This window comes from Agelaius phoeniceus, chromosome 16 (genome assembly GCF_051311805.1).
Source record: "Agelaius phoeniceus isolate bAgePho1 chromosome 16, bAgePho1.hap1, whole genome shotgun sequence".
In the NCBI taxonomy this organism is placed as follows: Eukaryota; Metazoa; Chordata; class Aves; order Passeriformes; family Icteridae; genus Agelaius; species Agelaius phoeniceus.
Window position 1 is genome coordinate 12192122 of NC_135280.1, and position 27604 is coordinate 12219725.

At 38.3% G+C, this 27604-nt stretch overlaps 1 protein-coding gene across 43 annotated transcripts in view; it reads right to left on the reverse strand.

The window, feature by feature from the left end:
- RBFOX1 (RNA binding fox-1 homolog 1) overlaps positions 1-27604 on the reverse strand; it is a 1204921-nt gene that overhangs the window by 62664 nt on the left and 1114653 nt on the right. For 37 of the 43 annotated variants that reach the window (XM_077187091.1, XM_077187084.1, XM_077187083.1 and 34 more), the window contains 4 exons: positions 24238-24330; positions 22442-22502; positions 16291-16344; positions 1716-1796 (listed from right to left, as the gene is read on the reverse strand). In XM_077187091.1, the coding sequence (XP_077043206.1) occupies positions 1716-1796; positions 16291-16344; positions 22442-22502; positions 24238-24330 (289 nt within the window). The remainder of the gene's footprint in view (positions 1-1715; positions 1797-16290; positions 16345-22441; positions 22503-24237; positions 24331-27604) is intronic. The other 6 variants (XM_077187088.1, XM_077187090.1, XM_054643497.2 and 3 more) reach the window with 1 other exon arrangement.

The following is a 27604-nucleotide window of genomic DNA, read 5'->3' on the forward strand; positions in this document are numbered from 1 at the left end:
TTTCTACTGCAAGGGCTACCAGCAATGCCTGCTATGAATCTGTGTATTACACATTGCCCAGTGGGAGACAGATAGGCAAAGCTTGTTTATTTATGTATTTGGCATAATTGAAAACAAACAGGTGCTTGTTAGGATATCATTATTCAAGGAGCACCATGGCAAAATAAGATTTTTCAACAGGACTGACTCAGGAGACACAAAGGAAACAGTGAACTCCAGAGCTCAGCTTGCTCACAGGGTCTCTTTGGGGAATCAATATTAGTGGAAATCTCATCTGATGGAAACAACAATCCCAGCAATAAAATTCCTGGGGTACAACTCAGTGAGACAATAGGAGTAACAGGGTAAACTTAGGAAAAGCTTTCAAAGAAGCCCAATTTTCAGAAAATCATAACAAACACTGCCCCCTCTTCTCCAAAAGAAGCTCCTAATAGTGAAATGAGTGAAAAGTTGGGATCATTTTCCAGGAAAACAATTGTCAGTCAAAAAGGAGGAGTGCACTAAAAATTTCCAAAGGGAGCATTAATTTAAACTAAGTAAGTATTTCATATCTCTGTGTTACTATAAGAAGTAAAAAATCCCCACTGCTAGAGAAAGGTGACATATTAGAAAATATTCTTGGAGCACCTGGAAGAAAATGCAGACTTAACTGACATTTTAATTTGCAATTGAAAACACTTGATGCATTTGGTTAGTTCACTATGCATTTGTAGGCTCCAGACTCCTCATTTAAAGGGGATCCCATATGAATCCTGGAAAAGCAGCAGCTCCAGGGATGCCATTGATAATGCTTGACATAAAAGAATTATATGACTGTAGAGACGATCACTATGGAACTCTTTTGTCCTAATTCCTGGATTTAATTTGAAAAAATAATTATTTTAGCAGTCTAGATAAGCTCTAAGGGAGTAGAATTGCATTCTGGATTGAATGCAATCTTCATAAAGAGCATATCTGATAATGCTGCTATATCAGACCATGTGTTTTCTTTACAATGAACACAGAGCCAGGGCTGCTGCAAGCTGCAAGCTCCTGCATTCAGCTCCAGGTTTCTCACCCCACTAGAGGCCAGAATGAGAATCAGTGGTACCACCAATCCAGTCTGAAACACTCCCAAAAAAGGTTTCTGCTCACAATTTCAGAGGACACATCTCTACTCCAAAGTTTTGTACAGAAAAATGGCTGAGGGCTGCATCCATCATGTCAGCTTGTATCTGTTCTTTATACTAGGGCAGCTTTTTATGCCTCAAAATACCCCCTTTCATACAGACTGTTCCTTTTGGAAAAAAAGACTTCATATCTAATTCTTGACCCAATCAAATGGTGGCATGGTAACAGATGTTTTGTGTATTAAATCATAGTTGTGAGCAGGACAGAAGAAACACAACATCTTCTACACAAAATGCAGAGCACATAACAGTACTGGATTGCAAAAACTGTCACTGTTATTGTAGAACTTTTGACCATTTCTATACAATATTGCAATATAGGCATTTTTTTTCCTTTTCTTTTTTTTAAATACAATAGACTTTGAGAATAAAGATGCAACTAAAAACACTGAATTATCCGCTGACATGACTTACATATGTTTATAAACACCACATTTACCTTAGCAAGAGCTGTTGGGAAAGTTGACATTTTTAGGGGGCTTAATTCACATTGATGTGCTTTTGTCACAAAAACAGAACAAGAAACGAGCCGTAACACTGGCTTACTTGTGGATGTGTATACTAGTGAACTGGGGGCACTGTACACGGGAGATCCCTCCTGGTTTGCCTGGCACAGCAGCACCCTGCCTACAAGAAAGAGAGAGAGAGTGGTATCTGGTTTTGGAACACTTCAACTGAACCTCAGTTTTTCATCCCAGAACACAAATCAAGTCACAACCGGAACGGCGCACTCAAACTGAACTGGGGGCGCTTTTTGCGCTTTTTTTCTTAAAAAAAAAAAAAATTAAAAAAATAATAAAAAAAAAGCTTTTTTTTCTTTTTTTATGCTTTGATTTCAAAGCAGCAAGAGCCCAAACAACCCCAGTTTGACATTGTTGGAAAAGCAGAACACAGACATGCCCCCAACGCCAAGGCCGCCGTTATCCTGTGGGGACCACGAGCGTCGCTGGCTGCTCCCTGTCCCTGTCACCCTGCTTCTCCCAAAACTGCTGCCCCAACCCACCCTGCCCACCCTGCCTCCTCAGCCCCTGGCTGGAATGAGCCTCCTGGAGCCAGCACAGCAGGAAAATCACTGCAGCATTCCCAGCACGGACACCAGGCCAGGCAGGACCTGGGCTCCATCGCTCCCATTGTCACGGGGTGATCGCTGACACATCTGAGTTCAGCAGGGTTTGCTCAGAGGAATGCACAAATTTATTTGTGAAAATATATTACTCTCCAGTAAATAATCTGGGTTCAGGATTAAGAACAAAACCAGATAAAACATTTTTTTTTCCCAAGGAATAAAAAGAAAAAACAATAACCAAATCCATTTAAACCAACACTTTTGCAATGCTCATTTTGAACAAATTACACAAGTTTAAAGTTATTCCCTTTTTTTCTTTTAAATGAACTTAAATAAAACATGTCAGGTTTTCTTAAAATTGTATTTTAACACACTTAGCTGAATACAGATTGAACATTGCACTTTCAAATTATGAAAGAAACTTCTCCACTTCTGGAATACAGTCCACCAGGAAGAGTGGGATATGAGACATCTGGTTTTGCAGATATATGTGCATATATCTGTATACACACACACAGGATTTTATACACACATACACTGACATGCCTCAAGCTGTCAGGATTTGTGAATCACACAATTCAAACCCATCAAATCTTCCTGGAGATTTGTGAAACTTTAGACATTGTGCACTGACATGCAATGGAATTGCACTGAGTTGAGTCCAATGTGTTTGGAAGGACAGGATTAAGTACAAATGGTAGGCACATTTTCCACAGTATTACAGGAGCAATCCTCAACTTCCATTCACTGGGCCAGAGTTCTCTCAAAATATATTAAAAAAAATTTCTGTCATTAACCAGTTCTTTGTTTGTTGCTTGCAGCTGTCAGTTGAAGGAGAAATACTGGAAATGCTGAAGAGTAATAAAATAATTCTTGTAATTTATGCAGTTTAACTAAGACTGTGACTACTGGAAATCTCATTAATTACTATGCTTCTAACCTTCCCAGACAATAGCACACCCTTAACTAACAGGATTTAGAGATGCTTGCTCTTTTCCACAGCTAATATAACAGATAAAATACAGAACAAGCTCATTTTCTCCCTTACTTGAAGACAACATATGCTTGACTGTATTGATGTCTCTCTCAGCCTTCAGCCCTTGTGTGGATGCTGGCAAATGAACATGCAGGTATTGAGATCCTAATTACAAAATATAAAATAAATAAATAAGTAAGCCCTGTCCACACACTTGTCTGACCCCAGGAACGTTGGAATATGGGAGAATTTAACACCACAGATGCTCCCAAACCTGAGCTAGTGCAGAAGCCTGCAAATGAAAGTGAGCTGAAGAGCCAGAGGCATTCATCTGGCTGAGGGAAACACATGAGGAAAATCATTCATTTCCATTAGGTTTTAAGAATATGACTTCAAGTATGTCTAGAAACAGAGCAAAAGACTTTTAGAAGTCAAAGGTTACAGTTTATTTACATTATTCACCATAAATCCTAGATAACACTTGGCTTCCTCCATGCTCCATAGGTATTTTCCTACTCTTTGTAGCTAATGATCTTATATTTTCTTCTGATTTCATCTCATGCAAATCCTATTTTCCCTACTCTAGTCATCTAATTTCTAATTAAAGTACTTCAAAACAGATGCTTTTTTCATCTCTGCTACTAGAGTGTATTTAATTTCTTGCACAGAGCCTTCTAATTATATTTTGACAATCTGCCTTTGAATTTGTACATAATATTAATACTGATAACTAAAACATTATTATTAGATTCCGTTAGAAAAAAAACCTGGAACTTTTTAATCTACTTTAGTAAGAAAAGATTATTTCTTCTGCATCTAATTTTGGTATTAAAAATATTTCAATTGCAATTCATACAAGTGAGGGAAGACTGAATTATTGACAGTAAGATCTTGGATAAACCTGAGAACACAGAAACAATCTATAAATTCCCCAATGGAAAAAGAAAAAGCATTATTTTTCCTCCAGAACACTAAATTCTAGTGTGATAGAATAAAGCATTTGTTTTTTGGTTTTTTTTAAGAATGAGGATTTTAAAATAAATTTTGAGGGAGCAGTGGCAGAGGGGACACTGAGGGGACCAGCCTGGGGTCAGGGGCATTACAGAGCCCCTGGAATGCTGCCTGGCAGCAGGGACAAAACCAGGTGTCCCAGGATCAAAGACTATTCCCACTCATCCTTCTCTTCCCCCAGTTTTCTCCTCCAGCCCCTGATTAAGAAAACGCTGTTTGATGAGGTCCTTTGCTGAAGCACCGCAGTTATTTTGAGATATAATTACTCTAAAAATATTCAGGACTGTGGAAAAAAGTGATGTGCAGTCATTAATATTTTTAGAATACTTAAAATTCAGTTCCCAGTGGTTTCAAGATCTCTGACTAAATGCATTTCCCCTTTTTTTTTTTAACTTTCAAAAATAAGTTTTTTGTGTACAGTTATTTACATGATGCAGATAAACTAATCCACAGAAATACCAATGGTGCTGCACAGAGTGCTCACTGCCTCCTATAAAACAGCTAAAAAATTCACAGTCCTCAAAGAGCCAAGAAGTAACACCAAGGATCAACATGTGGACTCAGCCACTAAATTATAAAGGATTTTTAAACCCCTGCTGTTAAAAATAGCTTTTATCTGGAACCACTGTGCAGCCAGCACTACAGGCAGCTCAGAAATACAGATCTGCAATTAGCTGAAAAGAATTTACACAATTAGCTGGAATGTCTCATGGTATTGTTTGTGGAAGTAGAAATTGAAATCACATTTTCTGCAGAAAAAACCCATGTACCATTAACTACAATCATGTTGTTGGTGTAAAATTAACAATGGTGCAAGGCTTGATTGTGGGCCCAGCTCTCTGCTGTCACAGGAAGGAGATGAAACTTCCAGAAAGCTTTCCTGGCAATGGTTTAAAGTTTCTATACCATGACAGAGAACCTGAGCCTACAATGCACCACCTCACCATACACAAGGCATAAGTACCTCAGCTCATGAACCTCAAGTTTCCAATTCTCAGGGCTGGCATTTATTCTCCAAGAATTTAGGGTGGAATTAGAAAAAAAGAAGAGGAGAGATGTTGCTTATTGGGGGTTTGCCCTGGGACACAACAGAGTGAGACATGAGGGGACAACGTTCCTCTCACTCCAGGAATCCCAGGGAAACCCAGCTTGACACAAAACTCTTGGGAGAGCAAAGGGGGGACAATGTTCCTCTCACTCCAGGAATCCCAGGGAAACCCAGCTTGACAAAAAACTCTTGGGAGAGCAAAGGGGGGACAATGTTCTTTTCACTCCAAGAATCCCAAGGAAGCCCAGCTTGACAAAAAACTCTTGAGAGAGTGTGACTGTGGTCACAAGGGTTTTCAGGATGAAGAAGAGACGAGAATGTTGACTTTATGATCAGAAGGCTTGATTTATTATTTTATGATATATGTTACATTAGACTATACTAAAAAGCAATAGAAAGGAAAAGGTTTCTTCAGCAGCTAGCTAAGTTAAGAATAGAAAAGAATGAATAACAAAGATCTGTGTTTCAGACAGAGCAAGAGCCAGCTCTGCCATGAGTGGTCAGTAAATCCAAACATCCACAGGAGACCAATCACGGGTCTACCTGTTGCATTCCACAGCAGCAGATAACCATTGTTTACTTTGGTTACTGAAACTGCAGCTTCTCACAAAGAAAAATCCTAAGAAAAGATTTTTCATGAAAGATGTCTGCGACAAGAGAGCAAAGGGGGGACAATGCTCCTCTCACTCCAGGAATCCCAGGGAAACCCAGCTTGACACAAAAGCTCTTGGGAGAGCTGGGAAGGGCCAGTGGTGCTGAGTTCTCCCAGCATCCATCTGCTGCCTTCACAGCCAGGGGAAGCACAGAAGCATTTCCAGTGGCAGGAATGAACCAAGTCAACATCCAGGGCTGGGGTTTAGTGCACAGGTGGCTAAAATGAGTGTTTGTCATACAGGAACTCAGTAACTCACTGCACACAAGGAGATTTAGTGATGATTCTATTACTCTAATCCCTTGTACTCTCAGCTTTGCAGGTAAATCAGCTGCTCTTTACACATGTTTTTTTTCTATTGCATTACCAAAAGGAGCTTTTACTGCCTCTCACAACTAAGCACCAGATCATCTATTCTTTAATACTATTTACAAACAAAGAAATCCAAACAAAGCCACAGGAAAAAGTGATTGAAAAATGAAGCTATTTGAGTCTTATTTTGCCTACCTTATTATAAACTGTTATTTCAAGAGCCTAATCTAAATCTAAATCTTTTAAAAAGCCCATTCTTTATTGAATTCAGTGATTGTTTTTTTCATTTTCTTTTCCTCTCAGTCCAGCTGGATGATAGCAAGTTCTCCCTGAGTCAGTTCTGATCATTCTGATCACTCTTTTCCTTTGTGCCTTTTGCAACAGCTATTATTCCTAAACACTTTTGTGCTCAATGAAGAACACATGAAGAAAAGTGTAAAACTGCATCTCTCATGAACAAATCAGGAGATTTCCAAGTGTATCAAGGATCCTTATAAACAGTCCTTGTCCTCTCTTGGTTTGCTGTTCTAAAAGTGTAATTCAATATTGGCATTTTCAGACAGAAATAGCACTATTTTTGTTCTGGTCTGAAATATTATTCTGTGATGGATTATTTCAGAATGTCTCACAGAAATGGATCAGAAACACCTAATAAAAGGCTCCTGTTGTGCAGTAATGGTGTATGTTAGCTTCCATTGTCCCTTCTGACTGGGGAATTTAAAGAGAGCCTCTCCAGCCTCTCTCCTGAATACATAATGGTAGTTAAGTGCTCTCTTAGCCCTTCAGTATCAATAGTCAACTACACAGACTTAGCATGCTTTTAAATATGCTGTTAATTCAAAAAGAAGTGCTCTTTGAGGGCCTTCAGTTATCTGGGCTCTCTATAAATTGAATAATAGCCTTCAGATTTTAACACAACCACTTATGGATGGTTGTGTTGATACACTGGATTGTTCCATCCATTATTAACAAGGAATAAAGTAGCATAGCCCCAAACCCCACGCCTCCTTTCTTCCAATTATGTTAAAAATACAAACAAAACCTATGTTTAATCCCACCAAAGCTTATATATAGTTTCACTTAACAAGAGGGTAGGGAGGAGAATCTAAAGCAGTTGATGTCTAAAGTTGATTTTCCTAAATCCAAACCTCTTCTGACAGCAAACCTGAAATATATTCAATTATTGAACAGCCTGGGTGTGCTTGCTGCTGGTAATGAGAATCTGTGCTCTATACATACATTTATGTAGTAGGTCCCTGACTCACATATAACCTGATATACATTGTTTAAAATAGAGGGAGGAGAGAAAAATCACACCAAAAAACAGCCACTGAAGGTGTCTCTAATACATTTCCTGCGACCTCTCCTTCCAAAAATTCTATTTAAGACATTAATTTTCCTTTCCATCCCTTTTCTAAGCATAGTGGATGTTTCTTTATCATCACCTCTTAAATGTCCCCAAAACACCCAATGAACTGTGGCCCTGATTCAGGCTACAGCAATGAATGCTACAGCAAACATCATTTGTAAGCCACCCTTCCAATTATTCTTTGCTGCCCATATCATCCATTTCCCAGCTATTTACAAACAGCCCTCTCTCCCCAGCTATTCCTGTGCAGAATCCAGGATGCTGTCAAAAATTGGGATTGGAAGGTGTCAATATCATGCAAGTAAAAACCAGAGAAGCAGCAAAGTTAGCAGCTCTGGTGTGAGACAATCCCCCCTAACTCCCCTTCTCCCCTCTGTAGGATATAGAGCCCACCCCACAGTAACAGGGATCTCTCCTCCTCCTTCTCCTGCCTCCTTAAAAACACACTCTGTGCCTGACTCGTTTCTAATTGAATTAACCACCTTCCATAGACTGGCTGCACTGCAGGAACAATTCATGCCATGTTTCCATTCACAAAGTAAAGCAATTGCAGCAAACTGCCCTTTCCAAAAGATTTATCAGCCACAGGCATCCCTTGTCTGGTAACTAAACTGAAACTAAATTGTACAAATTCAGCTGGTGCTCGTACCAAAATCTGCACCGTGCTTAGAGAACTTAATTATTGCAATCCAAGTGTAAATCCTGTCAGCAGAAAAGTCTAAAAAACTGGACATGCATTATGTAGTCATAAAAAAAAAAAAGGAGTGGTAACATCAGGATTTCCTGCAAAATATATTTGCTGTAAGATGTCTCCCTACAACCCCAGGGGCACATAAATTCTGTGACCTTCAGTGCCATTATTTTATACTGGGACATGCATCCCACTGAAGTTGTTCAGGATCTTTCAAAACCAAGTCTTTATTCCTCATCTTTCTAGGTCCTCTAGCAGCCATAGCAGGTAAATGATGGCTATTCTTGGTTCACTTGTAACTTTGAGAAAAAACATGAGAAAAATTCCCAAGTATAAACTTCTGAAGTAAACCCTGAGCTGGAATTACACTCTGCTTGAAAGGAGATGCTTGAGAACACACAAAATGCACTCATGTTCTGCTGATAACTCAAATGGGTTGCATTCATACATCTGCCTGTTGAATAAAGATTGCAATAGGAAAAAAAATCACAGAATAGATGAAACTGGAGCCTTTCTGCCCAAACACAAACACTAGAGTTTCAACATGGCCCTGCAGGGATTACAAGTGGATGTGTTTATGCTTTATCCTCTCATATTGTGTCAAGACACTATTTTCTGTGTAAATTACCTATTTCAGTAAATCTATAAGACAGAGATGCAAATCTAATGCAATTAGATGCAGAGATGCAAATTACTAATCCCTCAGTTCTCCTTGCTTACACCAGCAAATGCTGGTTCTGACTTATAAATAAAATTCTATTCTGAATGACAAGCTGAGAATATAAAAGACCAAAAATTGAATCATCATGCATAATCCTGGCTTTAGCTAGTCTATTTCCTCCCTAGCCCAGACAGGTTCCAGAATTTCAGCAGCATGAAAAACCATTACAAAAATGGTAATGCAATGTTTCCAAAGTTTCCAAAGCACTCACTTTTACTAGAAGCAATTCTATGCTTGGAGATTTCCAAAGAAAATCTAAGAGCACCAAACCAGCAGAGCTTGTAAACTTGTAAAGCACAGCCCCCTCTCAGCTACCTCCACAATGAATAAATGAATGAAAACTGTATTTTGAAAGTTCCTCTCAATAAGCATTATGAAATGCAATTACAGTGCATATTGGGGATCCTGTCCTCCAATGCCCAAAATGGGAAAAAATGTGTAAGAAGGAAGAGAAAACATTAGCAATATGTCTGGAATACAATTAACCATAATCTTAAAGTGCTTTAGCATTAATTTACAGATGTAATCAAGGTTTAACACAGAGCAGAGTTGTTTTCCATTCCACTTAACTGTATTAACTTTACATTTCATATATTACTTTATTACTTTACATTTCAGAAGAGTTTGTCTGCCTGACAGTCCATCCTAACACATGGATCTTCCTAACTTGGTTATTCTTCTAATCAGAGGAATTTATTCCTCCACATAACTGCTACAACTTATCTAGGATTGCAAACATCCCCCCCCAGTTCTGAACAAACAAATGTTTTAGTGGTGACCTTGCAGTTTGTCTTAAAATTTCCTCTGAGAGATCCTTGAGCCAGTGCTTTTTACACCTATCCTTGGCTGGTGCTTGGATTACAGCCTCAGTTTTATTCTAAAAATGCATCTTGCAGCCTTAGCTCGGGCCCAGGCAGTGCCCAGCCAGGCACTGTTGCCCAGGTGATTGTTGAGACAGGAGCAGTAGCTCTGAAACTGCTGGATTTATACCCAGCCTCAGAACCTGCACCATCCACAGTCTGGAGATGCTGTCACCTCAGTTTTTTAACTACTTTTAGGGCTCTCACTAACCAGGAAGCCATAGAACACATTTTCACTAAGCACCAGAATGATGGAAGAGAAGTCCAAGGATAATTTTTCATTAAAGATTTCCTTTGTGAGCAAGGAACAGCACTTAGCTTCTTTTAGCCCTTAAAAATTTGCTCAGTTATATGCACAATAAGAACATCTGAACAAACACAAGAACTTAGGAAACAACACGATGACAAAGAAGGGACAGCTCCTGCTTGCTCAGAAGGCTTTCTTTGGGGTTAAGGAATATCTAAAACCAAGGAAACCTTCGATGTGAACTCAGGAGAAACATGGGAACATGGCCATCAGATCAAGACCTACATCTCACCAAGGTTTTCCATCAAGCAAAGAGATCCAACCACCCACCCCCAAACACATCCTTTCCCTGTTTTGGGGAAAGCACTCCACCTTTCAGCAAATACAGATTTCCTGGTTTTACTGATTCTGTTTGTGAACAAATCCATCATAACCCAGTATCAGATGGTTAAAATGGTTCCCCATACTAGATTGGGGTCAGAACTCACAAACTTTTACAGTTAAGAAGCAAAAACTCCCTTTTTCACAGTTTCCTACCTTCTGGAATGAAGCTGTATCTATGGTTGAAGATTTACAATTAAATAATGAAATCTGTGGAATTTCTTCTAGAGATCACACAGAAGAGTATCAAATGCTAAGTATATCCTGTGTGATAGAAATCCAAGAGAAACACCTTCAAAAGAGTAACACTGACAGAATCTGTGGTCATCTCTTTAAAATGTGCAGACTTCAAATCAATGGTGAGTATAGGTAGATTAATCCTGCTCCAGATTTAAATATATAACCAATTGACTAAATTAATCTTTATACAAATAAGTCATTGGCATTAGCTTTGAATAAGCCTGGTTTAGTTTCCATAAGGGTATACATTTTAATGAAGAACTCATTATAATGTAGCATAAGGCATAATTAATTCTGGATTATTATTATTATTATTATTTATTTTAGTAAATAGCTAGTGCAGATGCTGAATTCCATTTTTCTACTGGCTTTACTCATCTTTCATAAAACAGGATTTCCTTTATAATGGCTTGTAAAAGCTCCACAGAGTTTTAGAAATGCATTAGCTGTCATCAGTGTTGTTAATCTACCTAGCAACTCCTCATTTGGATGATGGTACTTTTGATTTTTGAAACAGCACTTACAGCTGTGTGTTATACTTGGAAAAGGAGCATCTAAATATCACAGGTGGAATATTAAAGAATAATTATTTGACTGTAGTTAGAAAACTATTTAAGCTGCTTATCTAACTCTACTGCAAACATATTTATTTAGAAAAATCTCCTCAGTCAATAGCCAAGTTTGAATCCAAGTGTAAGTAATCAAATGGCAAAATGAGTTAATCTATGGAGTGGCAGCTTTTAGAAAAATTCTGCTTTAGAGGTACGATAGAGTGAACTTTTACCCCAGGATCAGAATGCTGTGCAAGCATATAACTCAGCTTCCCAAACTCCAAACACTGAGAAGTGTTTCTAGGGTATTTGCTGAGCTTATGCAAGACTCATTTAAATTCAAAGAGAAACACTAGAAAGATGAAATGAATCCCAGGTGCTCTTACACTCCAGAAATAGATGCTTTAAGACATGAACAAAGAGAATTAGTATTAGCAAGTGTACAGGAATCCTCTCTTCCCCTGGATTCATCTTACTTAAGGGCATGGTTTTATATACATTGCTATGGTATTTCTTTACTTCTAATTATATATAACATTCTATTCCAAACCTTTGAACAAGTTTTTGAAAGAAAACTTGCTACCAAATCTGATTGTTGGTGGATACTGCTGACTTCCAAATGCCAAAAAGACCTGGGCAGCTAAAACTTCCCTGTCTTCTGAGGGCCTAGAAAAGAGTTAAAAATGCACAGACTCTTCCTCTCTCTTTCCTTTTGAGTGATGGGGAAATTTTTTCCAGTGATCATGGAATAACTGCCCAAGAAACTGGGTGCTTACAATAGTCTTCACTGGGTTAAGGTTATTTATGAAATGAATACAACACTCAGCTACGGGGGATGACTTGAAACTATCTCCTGAAATTCCTAGAACTGAATAAAACTCAGGAAGAATAATAGTGCCTTAAGTAAAAGAAGGATGGGATCTTCTGCTTTCCACTCAGCTGTGCTCTAATTGTTCTTCACCTCTAATCTTCCACTGTCAACTTAGATCTTGAAAATTCTGAAATACTGGTTTTGTTTATGACCAGAAAAGAATATCTTCTCATGTGAGTTACTGTGAATTGCCCTGCTCCCTGAAAGAGCAGTCACTCTAGTAGATTTCCAGGTAATTTCTGTAATATCTTTTCCCCCACCTTGCATTTGGGAACTGCCAAAAAGGAACCTCTCCAACAGTTATAACAAAGCTCTTTTCTGCCAGGAATAAAAAAGTCTTTTCAAGTGGCCTTACTGTGTCTCAAGCTACCTGCTGTACAGGACTGCTGTAGTGACACAGGTGCAACAATATTCTATATTTCAATAAGGAGAGTGCAAGAGATTGCTCAAAAATTCATTGTTCCAAAACCCAAAAGAGAAAAACAAAAAGATCTGCAATAACTGAAAGGAACAACATGGAACCTGGCTGTCAGAATGCCTGAGGCAGAAAGAAAGGCTTGGTATTACAGATAAAATATACACCATATAAAAATAAGCAGGTGAAAATAATATTATAACAAACTGCAGAAACAAAGAAAGTACCAGAGCATACCTAGTAAAGAAACCCAGCTGCAAATCTGTATTTTCCCAGCCATGAATAAGTGTATGAGGAAAAGAACAGACTCTAGCTTAAATACAGGAAGACTATGGGATGTATTTAAACTGGATGGAAATACATAGAGATGAAAAAATTATCCCAGTTTCCATGAAGAATTTGTGAGACAAATCACAGAGTGCTTCTTACAAATTTACCTATTAGGACCTACCTAAGAATTTAATAAATATTTTACCGGAAAAGATAAGAAATGGATGACACAACTTCATTAAGCATTCCTTTCTCATAAGAGGAAAACCCCCTTAAAGGAGGAAACCCTCGAGGAAAATCTTTTATTTATTAGAGGGAGACTGTGGACATAAGTCATCTTTTAAAAAACTTCCTATTCATGATCATATATGAAAAAAAAATGCAATTCTGTGAAAAGCTAGAATGATACATGAAAAAAAACGCCCTTTAGTTTTCTCTAAAATATCATTTCCTCAGCAGAAGGGTGGGAAGGACAGGAGCTGGTGGCCATCAGGGAGCCTTGCTAGGCCCTGGAAATGCAGCAGGAGTCTCCTGAGGACCCTTCCCAAACAAGTCCCTGGAAATCCACACCAAGGCCACCACGGCTAAAGAGCCACATTAGGCTGCAATTTACTGCAGCACCAGCATTTCACAGGCACAAAAACAGCCTTGGAGGGGAAATCCAGGAAGGGAAATCCATAGTGATTTGTAAATATACAGTATTTTGCAGTCCCCAAGTAATATTTTCCTAGCACAGTTTCTGTTGTGCACCTCAGAGTCTCCATCTTGAGTTGTCACGCATTTTCTCAATAAAGGTTTTCCTTCACAGAAGTGTACACTCCAAAAAAACCCCGAGCTATAACAATCATGTCACTGGTCCTACTGTTTACCATTATCTTCAAGGTTTTAGGGTTGATTTACATTGCGTTCCTCCCTATTTGACTTTAATTGTCTGCTTCAAGTTGTCAGGACATAACTATATCTTAGATTTGCATTGCATGAGGGGATCTTCTCCTTTCTCTATTGATCTTGTCTCACGGAGTAATTTAACTCAATTCTAATTTTCCCGTGCATGCGGGGTGCTCTCCATCCAAGGCAGTGAGTTATGTGTATTCAAGTGGTGCATCTTATGAATCTTGTTAAGCTTTAGCGCCTTGCAGCCCGCGCTGATGGAATATTTAATCACAGAAATGAGTTGGCAGATTTGATGTACAATACGGGGAAGCCTCGCGGCCGCGGCGCCGCCGGCAATTGAGGAACGGGGGAATTTGCCATTCATCAGTGCCATCCTGACAGCTTTGTATAACCTTCTGTTTTTCACTTATTTATGAAGATTAAAGGTACTTTAAATCAACAGTTTCTCTGTAGATGTATCATCTTTATTTCAGAAGTGGCCAAATTTTTCATCATTTACTAGGAGCTAAAGGAACTTCTTGCGCTGACTGTGAAAAAGTTGGAGCAGTTTTGTCATGACACTGCTGCAGACAATAAGTAAACTAAACAAGTAGAACTCTGACTGTCTTAAAAACCACATCTCTAATTTTATAATTATCAAAAATTCAATTGCTTCTTCTCTAAGAAAGGTGGTGAAGGAAAACCAAAAGTAAAGATAAAGGAACCCAAAAGTAAAGATAAGGGAACCCAAAAGTAAAGATAAGTCAGTGTTTTTCTAAAATGCAAGAAGTGCAGTGTTGTTTTACTGTTTCGTTTCCTGAGATCTCCACAATTTTGACTAAATTGTTTTAAAGAAACTTTTATATGTTTAAATGTGAGAGATATCCTAGTTTAGTCAACTTTAATTAAAAAGCATTTGACATACACTGAAAAACCCAGCGAAACCCAAACATTGAAAAACTCAAAAACCCAACAAATAAGCCTGCCTACATGTATAAAGAGAAAAAAAAATACTCTGAAATAAATGAAGTATCGTGATGGAACTTTCTGCAAAGGTGTGGTGGAGTTTGTGTCATAATTCATAAAATTAAATTAATACTCTTCTAATGGTAATTAAAGATTCTCATTAAGAAGGGCAAATACCTCCCTAGTGTTGGCAATAAAAATGCACTTGGGACTTGAGGAGGTTATACAAAAAAAATCAATAACCTGCCATTTTATAATTAAAAGACAAAATAAATGTTAGGGAAAAGTCCAGTAAATTAGGAAAATTACCTTCAGGAGAGATTGAAAATATTGATTTTAATTTACAAACTATGTGAACTCTTCATGCCCTACTTCATGAGACAATTATAAGTCAGATTGTTAATTCTGCATACGTATTAGAAAATTGATTACTGTACTATGGGAATATTATTATATTTGTCATTAACACAAAGTCATTTATATAAAATGACTAATAACTCTGACTTTCTAATTTATGCAGGTTCAGGGTTGGTTCACTAACTACTCAAACGAGATCAATGTTAAATTCCTGTTTTCAACATAGACATACATCAGCAAGGAAATAAATTCTGCCTGCACCAAATACTGCAATTCCATGAATGCCAAGTTAGGTTTTTTTATGATACTGTGCCACTTGTACCCTAATTGGAAGATTTTTATCTATCTCAGCAGAAGATGGTTTTTAACCACAAATATGTGTTTGTAATAGTGTCCTTTTCAACAATTTTCATCACTTGAAGTCCCTCAAATTAACAAAAGTTTTTCAGCTTTGCCAGCTGGAGACTCAAATATTTCCATGAGTGAAGATTCCCCAGCTTGTGCAGACACAACAACCCGTGCTGAACTACCAGCCATGAAAAATGCTTTCCTGGGGGTGTTTGTGGGCAGCCTTCAAATCCCTCTGAAATCAACTGGATTTTGGACTAAAAATAAGTTTATTTTCAATTCTGTTCCTAAATTAAATGTAAAAAATGACTGCTAGCCATGACTGACTTGCAGCAGACAAAAACGGAATCTCTAACTCCAAATTGCAATCAGAATCAGAATTTGGTCTCAGTCAGGTGAAGATATACATGTAAAATACAAAAACATCCAACTGAAAAACTAACTATAAAATGTAAATAAAAATGCTCAGGAAAAAATTATGATTCCATACACTCTATATCTAGGTATGTCTACATACATGTATGTACTCTATATATAGATATATATTTATAGATAAGATTTTTTTGCTGTTGTTCCTGAAAGAATCCCTGGAAGAAAGTGACTGCACTAAAATAAGAAATAAAATAAAATCGCATGTAAGACTAGGATATTGCAGTACATTTCGTGTTATACTAGCTATTTTCCAATAAAAAGGCATTCATATACCTTCTATATAAAGTTTATTATGCCCAGATAAGGTAAAATCTTGAATCACAAATGTATAAATGACTTGTAAATAATGTGAATCACACAAAGAAAGCAAACCTCACACCAAACACAGATTCTGTACTTTTGCATGTTTTAAAGAACACTAAAATGAAATATGGCCAGTGGGACAATCATAGAGCAATCCTTACCTGCATAGAACTCTGGACTATAAACTGCACCAACAACTGGATTTAATTTCCAGCCTGCAGCAAACAAAAACATAACAGTTAATATTGCAATTAGTGATAATAATCACAACTATTATTATGACTATAACTACTGTTGTATAGAAAATACAAAATTACTTCAGGAAAGGTGATTGCATTTCAAGTTTCATAGTTATCTTTAATTACTGATCTTTAATATCAGAGTCTGAGGCATGGAAATGGGTAATGAAACAAGGCATTCACCAGACGTGTGGCATTTACTGGAGTGAATGGCCAGGTGAATTACCTTGGCTGAAACGCACATGGATTTACTCCCTCAAGCTCTGCAATGGAGCCAGCACTGTTTCAGGTGTCCCCATGGCCTCTAGTACAGGGCAGATGATTCTTAGCCACTGTTTTGGCTCTGGTTATGAGCCAGAGGAGCCAGGACAGTTCCTTCTCTGGACACAAACGTTTCTGATAAACCTTTGCTAGTGAGGGTTAGAGGGCAGCCAAATAACGGGAGCATTTTGATTCCACCCTGGCAAAGGGAAAGCACAGCTACAGCATGGCAATGCCTGCTGTGACAGGGAGGAGATGCTCCCTGGAGTGCAGGGGAATGCCAGGTCTCAAGGGATACAAATCAGCCTCTGCCCTGCTCTTCAATAATCACTGTCCTCCCAACACTGCCACAGAACCCCAGCACAGAATTCACAGATCTGCTCTGCCTGTGTCGGGCCAAACTCCAAATTACTGCTTGTACTTTACACCTGATGCAGCATCCCCAGGCTGGCTGCAGACCCAGGGCTGTGCAAAGCACGAGGGATGTTATCTTAATCAAGATAACCAGGCTGGAGGGACAGCAGGGGCAAGAGAAGAGCACAACCAAGTGCTGCAAAGTCATTCGTGTTCCCAGCTCTGGTGCAGTGCCAAATACTGCTGTGTGCTCAGCCACAGGTAGATCCACTCCCAGCTAACTGCAAACTCCACAGAACATCCCCCCAGCCACACTCTCTTTTTCCTTCAGTGAACAATTATTTTGAACCACTGGAACAGAAAAATTAGGGGTTTTCCTAAAGCACACTCAAATGAGAGGAGTGGGAAGCGCTTCTTGTAAATGGGAATAAAGAAAAAAAGCCTGAGCAAAAGCATGTTGTAAACTCCAGAGCAATGGTACTTAAAATAGAACTCATAACTGCTTATAGAATCAAAATACAATCCAGACACTGACAACAAGGCTTTTCAAAATCACAAAAGCCACAATTAGAAGAATTTAAATGCACCCTAGGTTTGTTTTTGCCTTGGCTATATCATGTAATGCAAAAGGACTGTGGAAAATCATAAAACATCAAGGCATTATAAGACTGAAAAAGTGCAATGCAAAAATCTCAATAAAAAACTATTCCCACCCTTTCAAGCTACCTCTATCTCATGCACAGTAATTATTTCCCAGTAATTAACTGTTTATAAAAGAGGGGAGGGGTGGTTTTGAAAGGTAACTCATGAGTAAGTTCAGAGTGAGCAGTTTTGCATGACAACTTTTCTGTAAAAGTGACTGCAGTTCTTCTGTGTAGCCAAAAGACAGTTAGGGAAGGTGGAAAATGTCCAGCCAAGAAGGGCTAAAAGGTTTTTCCTCCTGAAAATACCACAGGAGTTTTACCTGATCATTCAATTTCACATTCCACAGGATTATATTTAGGAACATCAGAGCATAACACATCTCTTAGCCAAATTTTGTGTGATAGAAAATCATTCAAATTTTGAGACTTTGGGTAAAAATCTAACTTTACATATGTTAGGGAATATCCAATATTTCAAACGCAACACTTCCTCAGAAGACCACTGATCAAAACCATCCAAAAATGAAAGATTGGACAGAACTTTAGATCTGTCAGCTTTTGCTGTCAAAGCAGCTGACAGACATCTCTCAGCTTCTAAGTTACACTAACAGTGCCACAATTTGTCTGAGAGAAAGAAAAAAAAAATCATCTTGGAAGACACAGATTGTTCTTCACAGCTGAAAGGCAGTCTCATATTTCAGCTCCTTACCACTCTCCCAGTGACGGCTGTCTCATCTAACTTTTTGAAGCCTATGGAGGAAATACTTCATTCATGGTGAAAATAACAGTAATTAAACTTAACTTTATCTTGTCAGCCAACAATGTGCTGGCCCATAGCTGTGTGGGTTAATCAAGTGTGATGGGAGTTGATGTATCTGAGAGAGCAGCTGCCAAGTAACCCTTCTGCAGCAGCTGGAGGAGGCAAATTCTCGGCTGTGGGTGTAATTTTGTGCATTTTTCTTACTGTCACAATATTAATCTCCTTCTTGAGTTGAAACTGGAAAAGCTTGAAACTTAAAAATCGGCCAAGCAAAGAAAAAACCCTCTGCCTGACCCAGCTCCCAGTCATCCAGAGAGGCACATGTGCAGCGTGCGGCAGGGAAGGGAATGATCCTGGGGGAACAAGCTCTGGTAGAAATGGGGTGCAGCAACACAAAGAGCATTATTTTTGCTTCATAGACTGGAGTCAGCATGGCCAGAGAAAGGCTTGGGTAGGAAAGAACCCTGGGACTCCATTTCCTTCCCTGCTGTTTGCTACCCAGGGAGTGAGAGGGGATTTAACTGTGCTAATAGGCACTAGATGTGATTTTAAATCTAAATTTAGAGCGACAGAAGGCTCAAATCCAAAGCACCGCCAGTATAAACTTTAAAATATATTTATCCTATTACAGATCTCTGCTTCTTGTTCCTCCTTTATTGCTGCAGTTCTCTGAATGTACCTGCCCATAATTCTCTGTGCCCTACAACCCTTGGATGAGCATCCTGAATGGAAATATGGGCATCAGAACAAAGTACAGCTGTGAACAGGACAGGTTGGAACATCTAAAAATGTCTCAAATATTTTTGCTAACATGTACCACTCCTGACATTGAATTTCTTTGCAAAGAGAAATCAGTTGTATCTCCATAGCACGAGGTGAGCCATCAAAATCATCCTGACTGATAACAAACCCACAGAAAAAGCTCTCCCAGCAGCTGCTCATTTGGGGAGTCAAAAGTCACTGGAAAGCATACTTATTTCAAAGACCATTTAGGACACAAAAGCACACCACTTATTTGAACAAAGCTGTATATATTCTTTAAAAAAGCCAAGTTTTTGTGCCTTGAAATCTACTGACTTCTGCAATCCTATTAACAACATGAGCCCTGTTATCAAACAACCAGCTGTATTCAGGAATGAAACACAAAACAGAGTGTATCTTGTTTTTAAATTAAAATAAATGTCAGTTCCTGACGTTTTGATGGAACACAATATGTGCCCCAACTACCTTTTGAATACCTGCCAACAACATGCCAGTCACAACACACACTTGGAAAGATAAAGAGAGGCATTAAAAAGTAAGTGGTTCTGAAGCAAACATAAAGGCATGTGCAAACAAAATGTTTCTGGCTACCTGCATCAGGAGAAATTCTGAAAATTCTAACGCGCTGGTGGAAAAAACTGGCCTTATAGTTTATTTAAAAAATGAGCCCTTTACTTCAGACAACAATAATCTTGAATAAATAATCAGCTCTGGCAGTGGTTAATTCCTGACAAAATGATAAAGAACTAAACTCGTACCATGCCAGGATGACTGATAGTATAAGCAAATGAAGCCCCTTACACTTCATTCCTTGTTGCTTGGGATGATTATGCAAGAGGGACGTGATTGTCCTTGTGTGTTTACTTTAGGGGACTTCAGACATTAAAAAAAAAAAAGGTTAAAAAGATGAAAACAATCAAAAGCTATGAATTGCAAGCAGAGGTTTACTCGGTGGATACCTGGCAAAAGGTGTGTGTGAGAATATTCTGCATGCAGCACCTTGGATGTCTGGTTCACAATAAATAAATGCTACTTATTTATGCACTGAACAGGCTATTTCATACTTTTGGTGAGATCTGGATCTGATGGAACAGGGATGGAAAATGACAAACAAAACACTTCAAGTGGGAAACAATTAACAGCAGATTTTGTTCATCCTGGTCTTGGACATTAATAAATGAGAATGTGTGACCTAAGCAATCCTGCAGTGCAGGACATAGATTTGAACTTCCTCCAAAACCACATGGCTCAAATCTCCCATCTCTTATTGCCAGCATTCCCTTCCTTCAGCACTGCCTGTGCTGATATGTAAAGTTATTTGCTCATGAACATTTTCGTAGCCTTAGGATAATATGAATACAAAATATGCATCATCATTTACAGAAAAACTACTTTTATCATTGCAATATAGCAGGCAGAGTTCATAGCCTCATATGCACATGGTTAATTTAGCTCTGTATTACAACAAAATCGCTTTATGAGATCCAGTCAAGCCTCGTGTCTCTCTCTAGATTCACTGGGATGCTTCAAAACCAATAAAAACCAAGGAGATTTTCCCATCTGCATAATTTGCCAAGCCTCACATCTACATTCAAAATGAGGAAGAAAACAGCTTCTAAGAAAGCATGAGGAAATTCAGCCCCTTCTTCTCCAGATCATTTTAACTAGATCAATTATCACGTCACATGAAAACCATCACTGTGTTTTATTTTACTGTGTTACAGGAAAATGATGAGCTTTATTAAAAAATAAAGCCACTGTGTGCCCTGGATTTTAGTAAAACCTCCCTAATGAGACCTCAAATACAGAAAATACGATCCATTATATTTCAAGGGTCTAATCTACCTCAGGAAAAGAGTCTAATCTACCTCAGGAAACCTTTATGTGCACATTTCATCTGCTTTCCACTGGATGGGAAAAACTGAATTAAATTGAAAACCAAATACCAACAACTACAGAGCCTAGCAGAACTAAAAGAATAATTGCAATAAACTTCAGTTCCTGTGCTATTGTTTGACATGACTGAGTTAGGAACTTGTTTGAATTTGAATTTTCTGAACCAGTAATGGCACACTCAAGCACATGATCCAGCAATTCCAAAGGAAACATTTTAAAAAAATTTTTTGTTTCCAAATGCTTTAAATAACTGTCCGTTCTTTTTCTGTCATAAATGTACATTACACCAACTTAGGTCAGTATTAGAATTAATTTCATTTTTAGATAGCTTGGAATTCTAATTTCTCCATTAGAATGAAAAGAAGGAAGATGGAAGCAGCACCTGGTACCAGTCTCCCTTCTTCTAACAAATTGTGGAAGGAAAATATGGAAAATGATCTTTGACCAGATATGTGCCCTGGGACTAAAAGGTTCTACAGGAAAGACATTCTTGTTGGTCTCCCTCCCTCCATCCCCCAAACCCCCATCACTACATTATCACTGCACAAAGCTGAGAACATGACTCTCTCACCAAGCCCATGTCCTCCACAAAAGCCACTGGGGCTCAACACTGGGATTCCAATCAGGGGGATTTGGGGTCCAACACTGGGATTCCAATCAGGGGGATTTGGGGTCCAACACTGGGATTCCAGCCACTGGGATTTGGGGTCAAACACTGGGATTCCAGCCACTGGGATTTGGGGTCTAACACCGGGATTCCAGCCAGGGGGATTTGGGGTCCAACACTGGGATTCCAGCCAGGGGGATTTGGGGTCTAACACTGGGATTCCAGCCAGGGGGATTTGGGGTCTAACACTGGGATTCCAGCCACAGGGATTTGGGGTCTAACACTGGGATTCCAGCCAGGGGGATTTGGGGTCTAATGCTGGGATTCCATTCGAGGCTCAACACCGGGATTCCAGCCATGGAGATTTGGAGTCAAACACTGGGATTCCAGCCAGGGGGATTTGGGGTCTAACACTGGGATTCCAGCCAGGGGCCCAACACTGGGATTCCAGCCAGAGTGATCTGGGGTCCAACACTGGGATTCCAGCCACAGGGATTTGGAGTCAAACACTGTGATTCCAGCCACAGGGATTTGGGGTCTAACACAGGGATCCCAGCCACAGGGATTTGGGGTCCAGCACTGGGATCCCAGCCAGGGGATTCGTGCTCTGCCCACCTGGCTGGGCATCAGCCAAGCCCTGCAGAGGTGGCATTCCTGCCCAGCCCCATGGTGTCCCAGGGAGGCAGGAGTGCAGAGTGGGAGCCCCCAGGAGCAGTGAGTGCCCTGCTGAGCAGGACTGGGGGGTGGCATGCAGGGACAGTCACCCCGAGCAGGGGCTCATGCACTTACCGTTCGTGTAAGGGTTGACGGTCTTTTTATTTGTCATTACACGTGCTGTGGCATTATTTACCTAAGCACATAGAACAGGGGATTAGAAAGGGTTACAGGCAGGGCCCGTGTCACTATTAAAGGCATGCATTATTACTGCTATTAGTCATGTGAAAATAAAATGCAATTTAATTTATAGAAGGCAACAGGTGCATAACAAAATCATACTATTTATAATTACATTTACTTTCATAACCATTTTAACTTACAAATCATTTCAATAAAGCAACATCATATCATTTAAACTTTAATAAAAAGACATTAAAAGCAAATTAAAAGGTACTGCATAATTTAAGACTTAAGAGCATGCTTGTATTCCATGATAACACTGATACAATAAATACTCAAAACAGAAGAAAAAGAAAAAGATTATATGAAGGAACATGCAGTGGAGTAGAAAGGAAAGAGACAAGGTACAAGGAAACAAAGAAAATGTCAAAAAAGGGACAAACGAATTTTAGCAGTGTGCAACATAACCCTTTAGAAGAGAAGTACCATTGGAAAAGCAACATCTAGCATTCAACACTTGGAACAAGAGCCTTTTTCATTGCAAGAATTAACAAAATCATTCAAGCTTTAAAATCACAGCTAACAAAAGGATAAAAAGAGGGTGCATTATTTAACACAATATGGAGTTAACAATCTGAGTAAGATGTGCACGAAGTCATATCCTCAATCCAATCAGTGCCTCCCAGGCTTGCTTAAAACGTACACTCAATTACAGGCGTACCAATATATAGAAAAAAATGTAGCATCAAGAAAACTTAATACAACAAGTCAAAAAAATCCACGTGGTATATCAGCGCTAAATACGTGAAACGGCAGATGGACTTCTCCACTTACCATTCAGCACCATCGCCAGCATGGGTATGTATACAGTTACCATGGTTACTGAGAGTTTGGTGAGGGCCCTAAGCGCTACCGTCGAGGGGGAAAATGAAAAGGCAAAATATGCAACATCTTACTCAAAAGACGACAGCATTTTCAATTGGTAATTCTTTCTTTTTTTTTTTTTTTTCTTTTTTTTTTTTTTTAAATTCTAACAAATATGACTGAGGCAGTGTTGAAGGGGATCCAGTGGCACGGCAAACGTGGCTGGAGGTTTTTGGAGATGGGGACGGCTCAGGCCACCCAGCTTCCTGAAAATTAAATGTGACAATTGCTCGCTCTCTAGTCTGGCTTTGTTTCTTGTGCATCTTTTTGGATGCTTCTTTCCCAATCTGAATTTTTTGAAAGCCACTGTGGATCCCACATCAACCCTGCAGCAACAAAAAGAAAAAAAAAAAACCAAAAAAAAAGGAAAAAAAAAAAAAGGAAAACAAAAAAAAGAAAAAAACAACCTTTTGTTTGTTTTTTGTTTTGTCTGTCACACTTTTTTTTTGTTGTTGTTGTTCTCAATTTTTCTAATTTTTTTTTGTTGGCTGTTTTTTTGGAATCTACTGCACCCATTGATTTACAAAACATCCAAAATAATAACTTCAAAATATTAAAGCTTTCTTTTTATTTTGTTTTCAAATCTGTCATCCACCTTTCAGCAACAATGATAATAATAATAATAATAATAATTACAAAAGAAATCATAATAAAAAACCCAAGTAAGGCCAGATTCTCTCTCTTTATATATAAATATATATATAAACAATGGGAAGGGGAAAGGGGAGCACACAGAAGACACCAATGATGCATCTGAAACAACAAATGAGAGTGAAGCAGACATTTATAAAAAAGATGAAAAGGAAAATATTTTGAACATGCACCTCGATTTTACGGCCCTCTACCACGGTGCCGTGTAATTTCTCCCTCGCCCTGTCCGCATCAGCACTATTTTCGAAAGTTACGAAACCAAATCCCTGCATGCAGGAGGGAGAAGGGGGGAAAACAACATGCACATTATTATTTCAGTCAATGACCACTTGTTTGCTTATGTTCTCTCTCTTTAATTTAATATTTTTCTTGTCCTCGCTTCATTTCTGTAACATGCAAATTAGAAAAATTATAGTTGTATTGAGATGTGCAATAAATAAGCAACAAATGTGAACAAATTTTTTTTTCCCTGTCATCAGTTAGATAATACCCTCTGAGAAAGTCAAAGAATGATACCAAAAATACCTTTCTACATGTCACTACAGAGGAAAATAAATCTAACAATAAGAAAATGAAATTAAAATAAATTACAGTGTTTTCACATAGAAAAAAATGAACTAATGAGAAAAGAAAATGAACCACATTTTAATGACATGCAGATATCTCAACGAAATAAAAAACATGTGCACAAAATTCAACACTGAATGTCAATATACTCTAAACATTGCCTACTTAGTCATGCTGTTGTGATCATAAGAAACACTGTTCCCATGCAACACTAGGGTAACTTAAACTTTTGTCAAACTATACAGCCTTTACTTATTTTTTTATAAAAGGAAAAAAGGAAAAAAAAAAAAGAAAACCACCAACAAAACAAAAGTACTTTCAGAACAAAGTATAAACTTTCTTGTATTAACAGATCAAATAAAATCACATGATGTGAATAGAAAAAGAAACTCTGATAAAAGAAGAAAAATGCAAACGTTTTGAATAAGTTTAACTGCTTCATTTACTTGTTCTGCATATTATTTTCCACGTATAGAACATGCAATTGGTAAAACTCCAGAATCCCATGCTAGTGGGACAAATCTGAAACTCTGCTTATAACAAATCTCCTCCTTTATAATACTAGACTAAAACAAACACTTAAATCCTACTAAAATGCCTTTCATGCCCTGAGTTAAATTAAACACTGCTTAAAATGGCAAATATTTTGGAAAAATCTGACAGTGAAGAACATTTTAGAAACATACACCAACCCTTTGAAGTAATTCTTGCATTAGCACTACAATGCCTTTGCATGCCTCCCAAAATTATCCAAACAAACCCTCCTCTACATCCCTGAGCCTTCACACCCAGACCTATTTAGAAGTTGCTTGTGGTGCTTTGCACACAGGCAGTGCTTCCGTAGTTTAAGTGGTCCTAAAACCGCATTTATTTTTATTTTTTATTTCTGTTTTAGCCTGAACTCTGTTCTGCTCCTGAGCAATCAGCCACTCTTCTGCCTTTGCTGAGTTTTACCAGTGTTCACCCACTAGGAACACTCTCTGCAGTGCTTCCTACTACACAAAGTGATTGGTTAAAAGAAAAAAAAAAGGGGAAAATAATAATAAAAAGAAAGGGAAGACATTTCTACATTCATTTACACAAAGGGGAAACCAAATATCAAACTAAGGCAAAACTGACACCAAGCAGTGAGAACAAGAATGGGTATGGACTGCAGAACTAATTAGTCAACTCTCAGGATAATTCCCTGGGTTATTTGGGTTCTTTCACCTGCTCAAGTAACTCAAAGAAATGAGCTATTTATTCCTATTTATAATGTAAAAAGGGCCATTTATGTACAGCAGTGTCTCTCTAAAGCAGCTTGAGCACAGCTACTCGTTTTTCCTGTTTAAACCCAGCCTGAAGCCTGAGCTGAAGCCATTCTCACAGCTCCTGATTCCACACAGTTTCTCCACAATTTTAGCACAAGGCCACGACCTCACTTGCCACAAGGCACTGAGGAGGGAAATCTCTCTTTTTCCCAAAGCACCAGGTTGGTGAGAGAAAGCAAATCCCCCTCCTCAGCTCTAATCTTCATGGCTTAGATCCCTGTACAGGCTCTTCTTATACCTAAACCCATCCTCAACTTTCAACTTTTTATTTCTTCTACAAATGCTTTGTCCCATCTTGTTCAAGCTCTGTAAAAAGCCCTCCTAATTTAGGATACCATTAAGAAAATTTCACAGCAGAAAACATCACTGGGTCCATGGATCTAAGCAGAGTAACTCCATTCAGTAGCAGAAATTCCCCCAATTCTGTTTGTTTTTTTCCTATTATCTTGCCTGAGAAATTGTCCCCTCTTGGAATTGCAAACATTTGGTGGGAGTTTAGTCAAAATCGTCTGTCACTCTCATCAGCTCAGAGTGCTACCAGTTAACTTTTGTTCAAACAGCTCAAGAGAAAGATAAAAACCTAATTATACTAAAAAATTAGAAAAACATACAAAGTGGAGCCACAAGCCAAGATAAGACAGGAACTTCAAAGATTCTGAAAATAATACTCATTGTCATTTTTTAATTTCTTATGTTGTACTTATTCCCATAATCAACACTACTTAACTTAAGCTCTTACTATTTATGCAAATCTTTAACTTTACCTGGCTGACAGAGAAACTCAAGAACAAAACACAGATTCACCCATCACACATTCAAATACCTACAAAAACATTTTAGCATCAATTTAATTTGCAGCTGAGTTAACAGCTGCATTCTATTAACTGGTAATGCAAATAGATGCCTTTTATTTTTAAAATCTGTTGAGTGATTTAATAATAGCCAAGTTAGTATGTGAGAAGGTTCTGATTTAATTTGGGAGGCACTTTGGAGTTCTCCTTATTTGAAGAAATAGGTGTTAATGTAATATACACTAGATACACAGTAATAAATACACACATAAACAGATTTCTGAATGTATATATAGAGCTGTCTAGAGCATTGATTTATAACTGATAGAAAATGGTCAAAAATTCAAAAGTCATCAGTGCTGCTGTATATTTTAGCAAAGCTTTCTTCATTATGATTACACATTCAACTAAGTACAAATTTGGAGTATGACTCTTGGATTGATTTAGGGTTTTCTTTTATGGAAGGACTCCCTTCTGCAAAATGATGTTATACTTTACAGTGGTGTTCTAATATTATGTTTTTTGAATATGCAACTCCATTTTTCTTAACTATTATGGCATGAGAATGAGATTCCTTCTGTTGTTTTTGCAACAATTGTTTAAAACATTAACTATTAGACTAAAAAGAAAGAAAAAGAAACAGAAACAAAAACAATTTTAGCAATTCTTATGCCAAACTGCAGCTAGAAACAAATTTGAATTCTGATCCTGCAAACTTTGTTACCTGTACTCAGTCTGAAACCACTTAGTAGTCCTTTCAGTTTCAGTGGGATTTTATGAAAACATAGATAAGCACTGCCAGGAATGGGACTTTAATCTGGTGCATCTTAATTCCTACAGAATGGACACGAAATGATCAGATTAAAAAGAAA